General features: G+C 40.5%; 1 protein-coding gene across 1 annotated transcript; it reads right to left on the reverse strand.

Moving 5' to 3' along the window:
- Nucleotides 1-293: 293 nt before the first annotated feature.
- LOC131236105 (uncharacterized) lies at nt 294-1795 on the reverse strand. The gene is made up of 2 exons (XM_058233243.1): nt 1659-1795; nt 294-1534 (listed from the first exon to the last, which is right to left on the reverse strand). Exon 2 carries the CDS (start codon nt 1525-1527, stop codon nt 805-807), a length of 723 nt encoding a protein of 240 aa, XP_058089226.1. The 5' UTR covers nt 1528-1534; nt 1659-1795; the 3' UTR covers nt 294-804.
- Nucleotides 1796-11678: the final 9883 nt, after the last annotated feature.

The following is an 11678-nucleotide window of genomic DNA, read 5'->3' on the forward strand; positions in this document are numbered from 1 at the left end:
GAACCCTTGATCGGGATTTTATTTTTTTTTTACACACGCACCCAACACCCCACACACTCATGCTATGGGTACTCGAACCCTTGACTGGGAGTTGAAACTCCAGGAACGAATTGTGTGTTCCACTTTAAACTATCATTAAAAGCTTTATTAAATATTTATATTATAAAATCGTGCCACTTTACCAACACCCTAGTGATAGGCAAGTCGTTCCACCAATAGTACGAGTCTAAATAATAATAATAATCCTCATCAAAATAAAGCTTCTCTTCGAAGTAAGAAGTGGCCTAGTGCTTAGGATTAATATCCTTTACAACATTCCATGCTTCTTTATATTTATCATGAATTTCGCGCATGCAAGCATCGAATTCATAATGACCCCCTTCATAAATTGCACTCTTAAAAAGGTTATTCAAATCCCCATAGTTGAATTTCTGACAAATTTCTCTAATCAGCTGCCGCTGAGAGTATCGATGACAAGCAAGGGAAAATATACCACTAATCACTTCAAGAATTCCTTCTTGTCTCTTTGATATAAATGTTAATTTAGGTATGCATTCCAAGACTTGAGCCAACTCATCACAGTACCATTTCCAACTCCCTACGTTCTTTGATTCAACAAATGCATATCAGACCGGGAACCAATTGTATTTTGCATCAAAGGCTATGGCAAACAGCCACACACCTCGCCATTTTCCTTCCATCTTCATACAATCAAACCTCATAACTGGTTGGCATGCTTGCTTGAAACCATGAATGGAAGCCTTATATGCAACAAAAAGTCTCAAGGAGTTGTCCGATGACCTACTAAGCTTCACTGTGCTTCCTGGATTTGTTCTGTATTTCTTCACAGATCTCCATGGGAGTTGTAATCAAGTTCCTCTCTTTTACTGCCAATTCTTTACCCCTCCAAGCTTTATCATAACTCACTTTGATCCCATATTCTCGACTAATCTCATCGATAATATCTTTGGGTGTACAGCGCAATTTTTTCTGGAGTCGGTCCTTCACCAAATCAGCAATCCATTTCCTACTGGCTTGTCGATGCATTCTTGTATTTGACATTGTTGACTCATTCACAACATTACAAGTATGATCTCCTTTCAAGGATTTTATCTTGAATGTAGGCTTATCGGGAAGCTTCCATGCATGTATGTGCCATGAGCAATTGTCTTTAATGTGTTTCGCCTGATAACGGCCACCACCTGACCTCGTTTGCTTGTATTCAAAATTTGAACGTATGGCGTACTCCCTTAAAGCCTTGTGGAAAGCATTTGCATCTTCAAATTCTTGGCCTTCTATTAAAACTGACATAATTTTCGGCATGTCATTAACACAACTACCAACCACCCCATAATGTAATTCTTGATTATCCATCAACAAGCAGTCCACTTTACGCAAATCATTTGATGCACTTGGAACATTATTGTTATTGACATTGGTATTATGTGAGAAAGGTGCAGGTGTTCCATTACTTTTATTTAAATTCCGCAATGATGCTTGATCATTTTCATTATCGGCATTCTGCATCAGAAAACTTAAGAAACAGAGAAAGTTAGAAACGAGAGAGAGAGAGAGAGAGAGAGAGAGAGAGAGAGAGAGAGAGAGAGAATCAATGAACTGCATAATTGCAAACACAAACAAATTTGTATTTCAAGTACCTGGGATTCGCAGTGGGGATTGAAAGGTTTTGGCCACAAAAAATGAATAGCTGAATAGGCTCATTGCTTTAAGGAAATGCTTCCATCATATTGGATACGTCATCATCATTCTCAATCGACACAAGTGAATCCAAATCTAAACCAGGATATTTGTACTTGATACTGCTAATGTCAGTAAACTTGCAAATCCCATGCACTTTGGATACAAGATTGATGTAATTAATCCCTCGATCGACATGAATGATGCAGTTTGTGCCTCCCTTGTAATAAACCTTATTTGATTACCAAATGAAGTCGCCCCCAAATTTACAGAGCACCGGCATCTTATTCATAGACATCATTTGGATGTGTTGTAATGAACTGAAAATTCATAACAAGAGAAATGTTGTTAGGCTTAAGAAGCTCAAGAACAATAACTTTTACATGCATGTTTAGAAAAGAAAAGAGCCAAATTCTTGTCTACTTATTTGTTTACTTTTGACCTAAACTCAATTCTATAGTAATCATATCACAATTTCCCTTTGTATTTACTTGAACAAGAGAGTATCATGATCTTGTTTTTGAGGAAAAGGACCTCATGGGCCTCATGGTGGATGAAACACGCCTTAAAATTTGCCGAAATTAGAGAATCCTACCAATCCAACGTTTAGCTGTTTTCCTATTGAGTTGGGTGCTTGTTGCATTGCTTTCTTCCTTATTGTCTACTCACAGGGGACACATTGAAGAGTTAGAATCAGGATAGAATTGTCCCATCATGAAGATAATTGGGGCATGGTCCAATCAGAGCTGGCCAAAATCACAGGTCTTAGTTAATTACGAACCATGTTCCCCGCTTGTACAATCAAAAAGCTCCAAGTTACCACACATTTTCTTGTCCCAAAACTCTCAAAATGCAAGTATCATATGATTTTCAATCAAGCAAAACATGCAGGTTTTGATCCACCTTTCACTAATATGGGGGCCATCAAGAAGATTCTACTAGGATAATCACTTTTATTGAATGATTTTAAATTTTCAAACTAGTAAACTCCAGATGCATCACTTTGCCAATGGTCCACACTAAGAAAAGGTTAACCAATCCCATGAAGAAGATAATTCAATGGGTGTGGGTTAGGGTCCAATCGGGACCCATTTCAGGTTCAGGTACCATCTTTTGATGACCCAGACCTGAATTTGACAAGGTTATCAAGTGCCTATCGCGTCTAAGGACCTTGGCTTGACCATCAGGACCACCAATCAAGGGGTCATGATCATACAATTGAGACTTTAAAGCAAGATCCATCCATGAGGTCACTTGTACAAATTGAAGAAACAAGGATACAATATACATGTCTTTAGAGGAAGGATATGCAAGATAACAAAATACATGATTCAGATCTAGAATGAGTGAAATCAGATATCATATGTCAATCAGAATGGCTTAGATCTAGTTCCAATTTTCAAGAGAACCATCAATACAGGGAAAAACAGAGAAGGATTTAAAAACAGAAATTAATTGGGGAGAGGAGAAGAAACGTTCGTATTTTGTTATTTTTATACTGCATTTCTATCATAGAATTTGGCCCATTTCAGTAAACGAAGAAGTCATCTGAAAATAAAGTAGCTAAGTATGGGGAAAGTGAAAAAGTGGTAAAAAAGAAAGAAGGGAAAGAGGAGAAGAAACGTTCGTAACTTTCCTGTGGAGATGGAATCCTTTGGATGGACCAAATTGGAAAAATCTAGCGATTCAAAATCTTTCTAACCTTTGCTCGTAAGATGGGATATTTGCTATGAGTTATCAGCGAATGATGCGTGCAACAAAAGTCTCCGCGTTGATAAATAGTCAAGCAGGGGAGGCGGTTTGGGCCGGTGACCCGAATACCCACCAGCTAGCTGGTGTCAAAGTCCCGTGGGCCCTACTGTGATATATATTTTTTATCCATTCTGTCTATCCATTTTTTCACATCAGTTTAGGGCATGATACCAAAAATAAGGAAGATCCAATGCTCAAGTAGACCACACCATAAGAAACAGTGGGGAGAATGATGTCTATCGTTGAAATCTTCTTTTGGCCCACCGTGATATTTATTTGTCATCCAACCTATTCATAGGGTTACATACTGGATGAAATGAAAACATAAATAGCAGATTGATCCGAAACTTTTATGGCCTTCAAGAAAGTTTTCAACGTTAAACGTTCGAATCCCACTTTTTTCCGTGTGGTCCATTTGAGCTTTGGATCTGCTGCGTTTTCCTAGATCATGCCCTGAAATGAGTTGAAAAAATAAATGGACAGTATGGATGAAACACATACATTATAGTGAGGCCCACATAGATTTGACATAAGCTAGCTGGCTGGTGGCGTGCATCATCATTTTCACGGAAGAAATGCAGATCGATCTGAGAAAATAGGACGCGACTTCGGTGGATCTTTACTGTAGGGCCTACCATGGTGTTCCATCCGTTTCCTCTGTCTTATTTTATGGCATGAGCTCAAAAATTCAGCAGATCAAAATTTCAGGTGGACCACACTCAGGAAACAGTGGCGATTGAACGCTGACCATTAAAAACTTCTTGGGGCTACTTGAATGTTTATTTGCCATCCAACCGGTTGAGAACATGACAGAGACCTAGATGAATGAATGGAACACGCAAACATCAGCTTCATCCCAAACTTTCGTGGCTCAAGAAGGTTTTAGCGGTGAATCACCACTATTTCCTGTGGTGTGGTCCACCTATTATTTAGATCTGCTGGGTTCTGGAAAAACGGATGGACAGAGTGGATATAAGACATACATTACGTGGCCCCACAAACGGATCCACGGAAGCCGCGTCGAGAAACGATTACAATACCGTTTCTTCTTTCCCAGGTTTGGACCACAAAACCAACCAGATGACATGGATGCCAATTGCCCATGCTGACCACTACCATGTGGTCAGAAGCTGTGTGGAGCCCACTGAGATGCATATGACATATCAACTCCGCCCATCAGTTTCACAAGACCACAATAGGACACGAATTTCAAAGTGAGTCAGATTCAAAATTATTTCCTTCATTTTCATCATTAACACAACAATTTACAAAATTCTTTAAGAGAATATACTCCATGTGGCTATGAACTCTTTTTGAGTTAATGGTATTGGAAAACCATATGATAAATGTTCGGATGATCTAGTGAGCCCCACATGATGGATCATCCATATCAAAGTGGCCTCAAATGATGGACTATCCACATCAAAAGTTCACTCCTAATTATGAATGACCCACATCTAAGGCAAGCCTGGCAAGATGAGCAACCTACATTGAAGGTGGGACGCACATGATGGCGACCCACATCAAAGGTGGGCTCTACATGATGGGCTGTAGATATTGAAGATGGGCCCCACATGATGGACAATAACATTGCTGGTGGGCCACATATGATGGATAACTAACATCAGATGTGGGCCTTATCTAATAAATTTTGCACATTAAAGGTCTGACCCTAATAATGAATGGCCCAAAACCAAGTTGGGATCCCGCATGATGGACGACCCAGATCAAAGGTAGGGCTCACAATAAACGATCCACAAGGTTGGTCCAACATGATGAACAGTAGATAGGAGTGGTACCAAAAGGACTTTCCAGATAATTACTATTAATATTGGAAACCAAAATTCCTTTCTACTTTTTGATGGGGCGTTGTTTACCAAATATACTTATTTCTTGATTAAATAGAAACTAAGATAAGCTATTTATGAAATAAGTTGCTTATCCAAAGTAACTTGCAATCCAAATGTCTCCTAAATATCCTCGAACATGATATACTTGCTTCTTCTTTTTTTTGGTTATTATGTTAACTGGGTCGATGTTTCACTGGTCCAAACGATTGGTTGGGTGATTCCTTCCATGCACTATGCTTTGACATGTAGACCCTCGTTTGTTGACATAGGACCGTTGGATGTTTGTTATATTAGATGTTTAAAAAAAAAAAAACTCAATCTGTTACAAATACAATGAATGATAAGATGGAAACAAGATGGGAATTTCTCCAGGAAGGTTGGGTGCTTGAGCCTCATCTCGACTTTATGCGTCTTGCCAAGTCCCAAATGAGTCTCGCTTGTCAGTGTGTTTTTCAGTGACTCAACTCGAGATCATGTTGAGTCGAGTTGACTCGGGCAAGTTTCAAGTAAAGTCACCTAGTTTTAGAACTAGGGTACAGAACCTGAATATGAATACTTCGAAAAGAAAAAAAACTACAATTTAGTTAATTCATTTAATTATACCAATGATTGCAATACAATTCAACTGTGCTTCTAAACATATATCCTAAATGATACTTTATAGAAGCAAAGTCGTTTGTACCATTTGTCTAATCAACCAAATCACTGATACTAAAACATAGTTTGATCCCTGCACTTGGTCTGGACAGGAAAACAATTCAACCAGCAATGACAAAATCTATTTCGTTAGACCCTAGAGCCTGAAAAAGACATTTCCACTAAACAGTGCAATCATTGTCGGTTGGGGAAGAAGCACAAGACTTAGATATGCAATCTACTAATTTAATCATACCATTTGATGGAGTTCCACACACACTTGAAATCTATAAAGCGTTTGGATCATATTATACATGGACAGCATCAGCATCAGTGACGGGAACAAGGAAAAAGTGAAAAGCATGAGAGAAGGAATACATCTGATGAAGAGAATTGTTCTTGGAAAGCACCTGACCAAACGGCCTTCTTGAGCTCGGCTACTACCTTTGAACCATGTAACAGAAAAGCCATTACAATATGAACAGCATGGGAGATCAACTCAAGTCAGTAGTCATAACAGTGACGCTGCAAGTTTGGAAACTGGAGCCAAATTCATAATTCACAATCCCTTGCCATGCTTTGCATGTGTTCCTTTTCTCCATCAGGAGGTGTGACCTTTAAGCGTTTGTGGGCCTGTTGCTTTTCTCCAAACCTATGCCGCTCAATTGCACACGATCATCACTCAAAGGGGCTAGCAGTTTTCTGTTGTTTCAACATCCTGACGAGAAGGATGGTTTTGTTGGCAGCGGATAAACGAATCCTGATTCTCCTTGCTCTCAGCAACAACATCCCCCTCCTGAGTATCTTCAACCATGCAAGTCTCCAGCCTCTTATCAGAAGCCGAAGCTGGGTTATCAGAGTCACCCCAAAAATCTCCAGCAAGACCGACCTTGATTTTTCCTCTGTTTCTTCTACCTGCTCATTAGAACCTGCAAAATCTGCACTTTGAAGGGGTATGGCATGATTGTCGACCCCGGCAACAATCAAACTCTGGGTCCCATAACTCAATGTCTTGGATGAGGCATCCCCAGCCTCATGTTGCTTGGATTACATCGATATCTCTAAGGAACATGACACCTCAATGCTGCAGCATCACTGGAGGAATATGGGGCCAGATATGCTTCGACCGTAATTTCAACCTGCAGCTTATAACCAAACCTATCCAAACGCGAGAATACAAACTGCTTGCCAGTTTCAGCATCTTCCTGTTGGAGCAAACACCAGATGTAGACTAAGTAATAAGGAAATCAAATCAGAAGCAATTTTAACTTTCGGAAACACAAAATGTACAGAAGCATGGTGATCGTGTAAAAATGTTGATCCTTTGTTTGAGTCTGGCCTGATTTGCATCAAGAATTCACTTATTGCAACCAAAATGCAAAATCTGAAACAAGGAATATAGAGTCTGCCTGACTTAACTGCTTCAATGCCTATGACAAAGCATAGACGCAATTGCTACTTGATTCATTCAACGAAGACTGCTGAGACCACTCGCACATCTCCAATTGCCAAACTGACTCCCCCACATATGCCATGCTCGCACATACCTGAGTGAGACCTGCCCCACATATGCCATGCTCGCACATACCTGAGTGAGACCTGAGCCATTTATCAGGAAGTCTCCAAGGTGAATGTACCTTAGCTGAGAAACCGGCCTGGCCTAATCATCAAGCGGACCACATGTGTATGAATTTGATTAGTTAGAAAAGGATAACTGACAAGACATATTTGACATGCATCATTGTCCATCTGATGAGTGGTTCAGCCTGATTTTCAGGTCTGGTATACAAACTGCAGGACCCAACTGAAGAACGGATCGGATCTCTCAAATGCATGTGTTGTTCTCACAAATGGAACAAAGAGGTGTGGTGACCACATTTGAGAGGAGCACGGCACAACTACTATTAATATTAGGAGGTTCTTATGCTATCCAACTGATCATGCACGGCTATAATTTAAAGTTTCAAAGATAGGAGATGTATGGTGTTATAATTAAGAGTAGAGGTGGGCATCGGTCCAAGTCGTCTCGGATTGGGCCCAACCCGACCCGATCCGAAATCTCACTGGACCGATCCGATATTTACATTACCTGACCCAATCCAAGTCTGACTCGGTCAGGAAAACCAAGTCGGATCGGATTTGGCACGATACGGATCGGCTGAGATTTACTTTTCACAAATTGCTTGGAAATGTGTCCCATCTTTAGGAAAAATATGGGGTATCTATTTAATCCACGCCATCCATCTTCTTTGGCAGATCATTTTAGGCCATTGGCCCAGAAACGAATGAGATCTGACACCCAAATGGGCCGCATTAGAGGAAACAGTGAGTATTGAGTACCTACCATTAAAATTTATTGGACCTACTAAAATGTTTATTTTAGCACAAAAACCGAGGTCGTGGGGCCACGGAGGATTCCCACCATAATGTACAGACCTCAGTCCAAGTGGCCCACCATTTTAGCCACCGGAAAGGCTAACGGGCCTTGGTGGGCCAACCATGTTTGGACAGCCCAACATCCTTGGCAGGAAACACTACTCGCATTGCGTTATTGGACTGAGCATGCACGTTAGATCCAAAGCTTTCCCGAGTTGTGGGGCCCACCATGGACTCCTTCCATGAGATACATGGTTTAACCAAGTGGTCCGCCCGATTAGAATACAAAATCTGACCATGGGCCCTTCTGACCCGCCCAAGATTTAGCAAAATCCAAATCTCTGGTGGAGCAACACAGCCCACCGTGATTTAGGTATTATCAGCCGATTAAGCAAAAAGATGTTAATTTCATGTAGTACAAATGCCAAGCCTTCGTGAGATTTCCGTTTCAATATGATTCAGGAAACAGGATATGCAAAGCTAACCCCAACTTGCTGGGACGATACAACGATAACAATGATATTATCAAATGGCACAAATATATAATCTGAATGGACATGTAATGAACACAGATACTGAAAATGACCTTAGATGGAGGAAGGAATTGAGGTGCCTTCCTCTTCTAAAATGGACTATGTCCATGGGCATTGATGTGACCTAGGGTGACCTAGATTGCTTTACACACAAAACACTTAAAAAACTGAGATGGTGTGAGCTACAACGATTTAGATTGCTTTTCCACACTAACAATAGTTGGTGCAACACAAGTTTAATACATCACAAAGTGAATTAAAAAGCAGATAGGCTTTGTAACCAGGATCTCCTTAATAAAAAATTTAATAGCGATTTTTTAAGAAAAGAAGGGGACATTTTCTACTAATGCAATGGATAGGTATCTCCAATGTACAAAGAATTCCAGATTACGCCATATGAAGAATCCACACTACTCCTTCCTTGGAGTCTCCGGGAATAAGATTCAAAGGAAAAGACAACAACATCCTATTGACTTCATTTAAAATAAATGGCCACTTCCAAAGAGCCAGCCTACAAACAGAGACCCACACAACAGCACTCTTGGAGTCAACTTTTATGATAAGCCTTGAACAATCCACAAAACCTCATAATCCTCAGACCAATTCTTATTGTTTTGAATTACGCTTGGTTTGAGCCAAATTCAGAGCAGACCCAGAGAAGACCAGCTTGATCCATGCTTGCTCATTCATGACGCCCCGACTACTGACCACCTTCAGTTTTCCATCGAGGTACCATCCATATTCAGCTTCCACCAACCCGACAGAAGTGGAGATCACCAAACAAACACACCAACCTGCAGCGATCATTAATTGCAACATTCTAACCTCCAATCTAATTGTAAACGGAAACTCCCTTGAATTCTTTTGAGATATGGCCCCACCCTATCAGAGATATCTTGATCTTCTTCAAGAGCCATTCAGTCAAGAAAGATTTATCTTCAAATATCCTTTTGCCCCTTTCCTTCAGCACCCCCATAAAGAGAGCCTGAGGGAGTATTTTCTACAAGATTCTGCCACTGTTTTTGAAGGGTGTGCCAACCCACCAACACACTAGTCAACCCATAAGAGAGCCTGAGGGACTGCCACTCTTTTTCCAGTCCAACCGAAAGGTTGGCTCCACCATGAGGATTTCGTATGTAAATGCTAGAAATCTCACATGTGTATGTATGCACAGCAGTATATGTATGAGATCTCAAGTCCAACCGAAAGGTTGGCTCCACCATGAGGATTTCCTAGTGCAAAGGTTAGCCCTATATACTCATGAAGTGGTCCACACCATTAAAAAAAAAAAAAACACACACACACACACAATGTCCAGCCATTGGTAAAAGCAAAACACGAGTTTGGTCTACTCAATAAGTGGCAGTTGCTGAATTTTTCAAAAGGCGACTTATGATTGGGCCAACCTATTGGATTTGTTGGATGTCATATATACATGTAAGGTTGGAAGTTGTCCACAGGTTGGACCTTAACAGTTGTATATGTGAATGGATAGGGAGAATTGCTTCCCACCGTAGATGGAAATGGGTATTACAACGGTGCCAAGAGGCAAGAGCTATCTCATTACTTGTTTGCACAAAACCAGTGCACCTAAGATTGTAGCAGCCTGTACTTGGGTAGTTATCTGCCTGAATCCATGTTCTCATCACATGCAAAAAATAGTAAAATAATCAACAAACCAGTCCCATGGTCTACTTAGGGCATTATCAGGTTTAATGCTTCTTTGAAATTCCTTAAATCAGTTATATAATATTGATCAATGGTAGTGTAAGTTGAGATTACCATCCAGTAAATGAATAATCGTGTGCGATAGACTCACCGAATGTGACGGACTGACCTGCAGAGTCGCCAAAGTTAAAATGAGCAACTGATGGCATCTTAATTTAAAATGCAATCCTAACTATCCAATTGATGGATTTAATCCACATTTGGTGTGGTCAGGCTAACATGGAATGAGCATTTACACGACTAGGTTAAGAAGTCTAACATGGATTTAAACTTATCATCTAATCCACATTTGGTGTGGTCAGGCTAACATGAAAATAGAAAACCCCATAAATCAAGTTGATCCAAACTGTCAGCTGGCCTGCTTCAAATGTTTTCAATTGGTTGTGTGTGGCTCACCCAATGACTGGATTAGTGTGATTTTAATTTGGTATATCCAATATCCATGGTGGAGGATACCATTTATACATAGTGGCTGGGCCCACACATGAGAAAAATGAACTCCTGAGACAAGGAATTTTTTGTCACTAAGTGCAGATTCATCTAACATTTGCAACCATAGGAGAGGAATGGTTGGGCCCACACATGAGAAAAATGTACTCTTAAGACAAACAAAATTTTATCACTTGGTGCAAATTCATCTAACCTCTGCAAACAAAGGAGAGGTATTTGTAATAATCCAAATAAGGGGGCAGGGGTTTACAATTGTTAGAAACAGACAAAGAAGGTAGGGCCATGCAAATAGGTAGGGCCATTGTGAAGATCATCCGTCTCAAAAATGAGGCTAGTCCACTAATTAGGTAGGCAACAACTGTAAGTCTTGCCCATTGGATCCAATTGTGGCCACTTGATGTGCAGGCTGACCTGATTTTTGTGCCAAGCGACGTTGCTGTTTGTTTCCAGGGCACAAGTGTCCTACAGAAGTGGCATGTTAGAAGGAAAGATAAGGTTGCAGCATACAACCAGCTGCAGGTGATTAGTCCACGCTTTGAGCTTTTCCACCCCAGATGATATTTTGTTCATTTCAGGTAGTACATGAAACTAAGTATTACTTGTGTGGATAAGCATACCTTCAAATGTCTCTGCAGCCAGCGATGCTGCTGCCGAT

This window comes from Magnolia sinica, unplaced genomic scaffold (genome assembly GCF_029962835.1).
Source record: "Magnolia sinica isolate HGM2019 unplaced genomic scaffold, MsV1 ctg222, whole genome shotgun sequence".
Classification (NCBI taxonomy): Eukaryota; Viridiplantae; Streptophyta; class Magnoliopsida; order Magnoliales; family Magnoliaceae; genus Magnolia; species Magnolia sinica.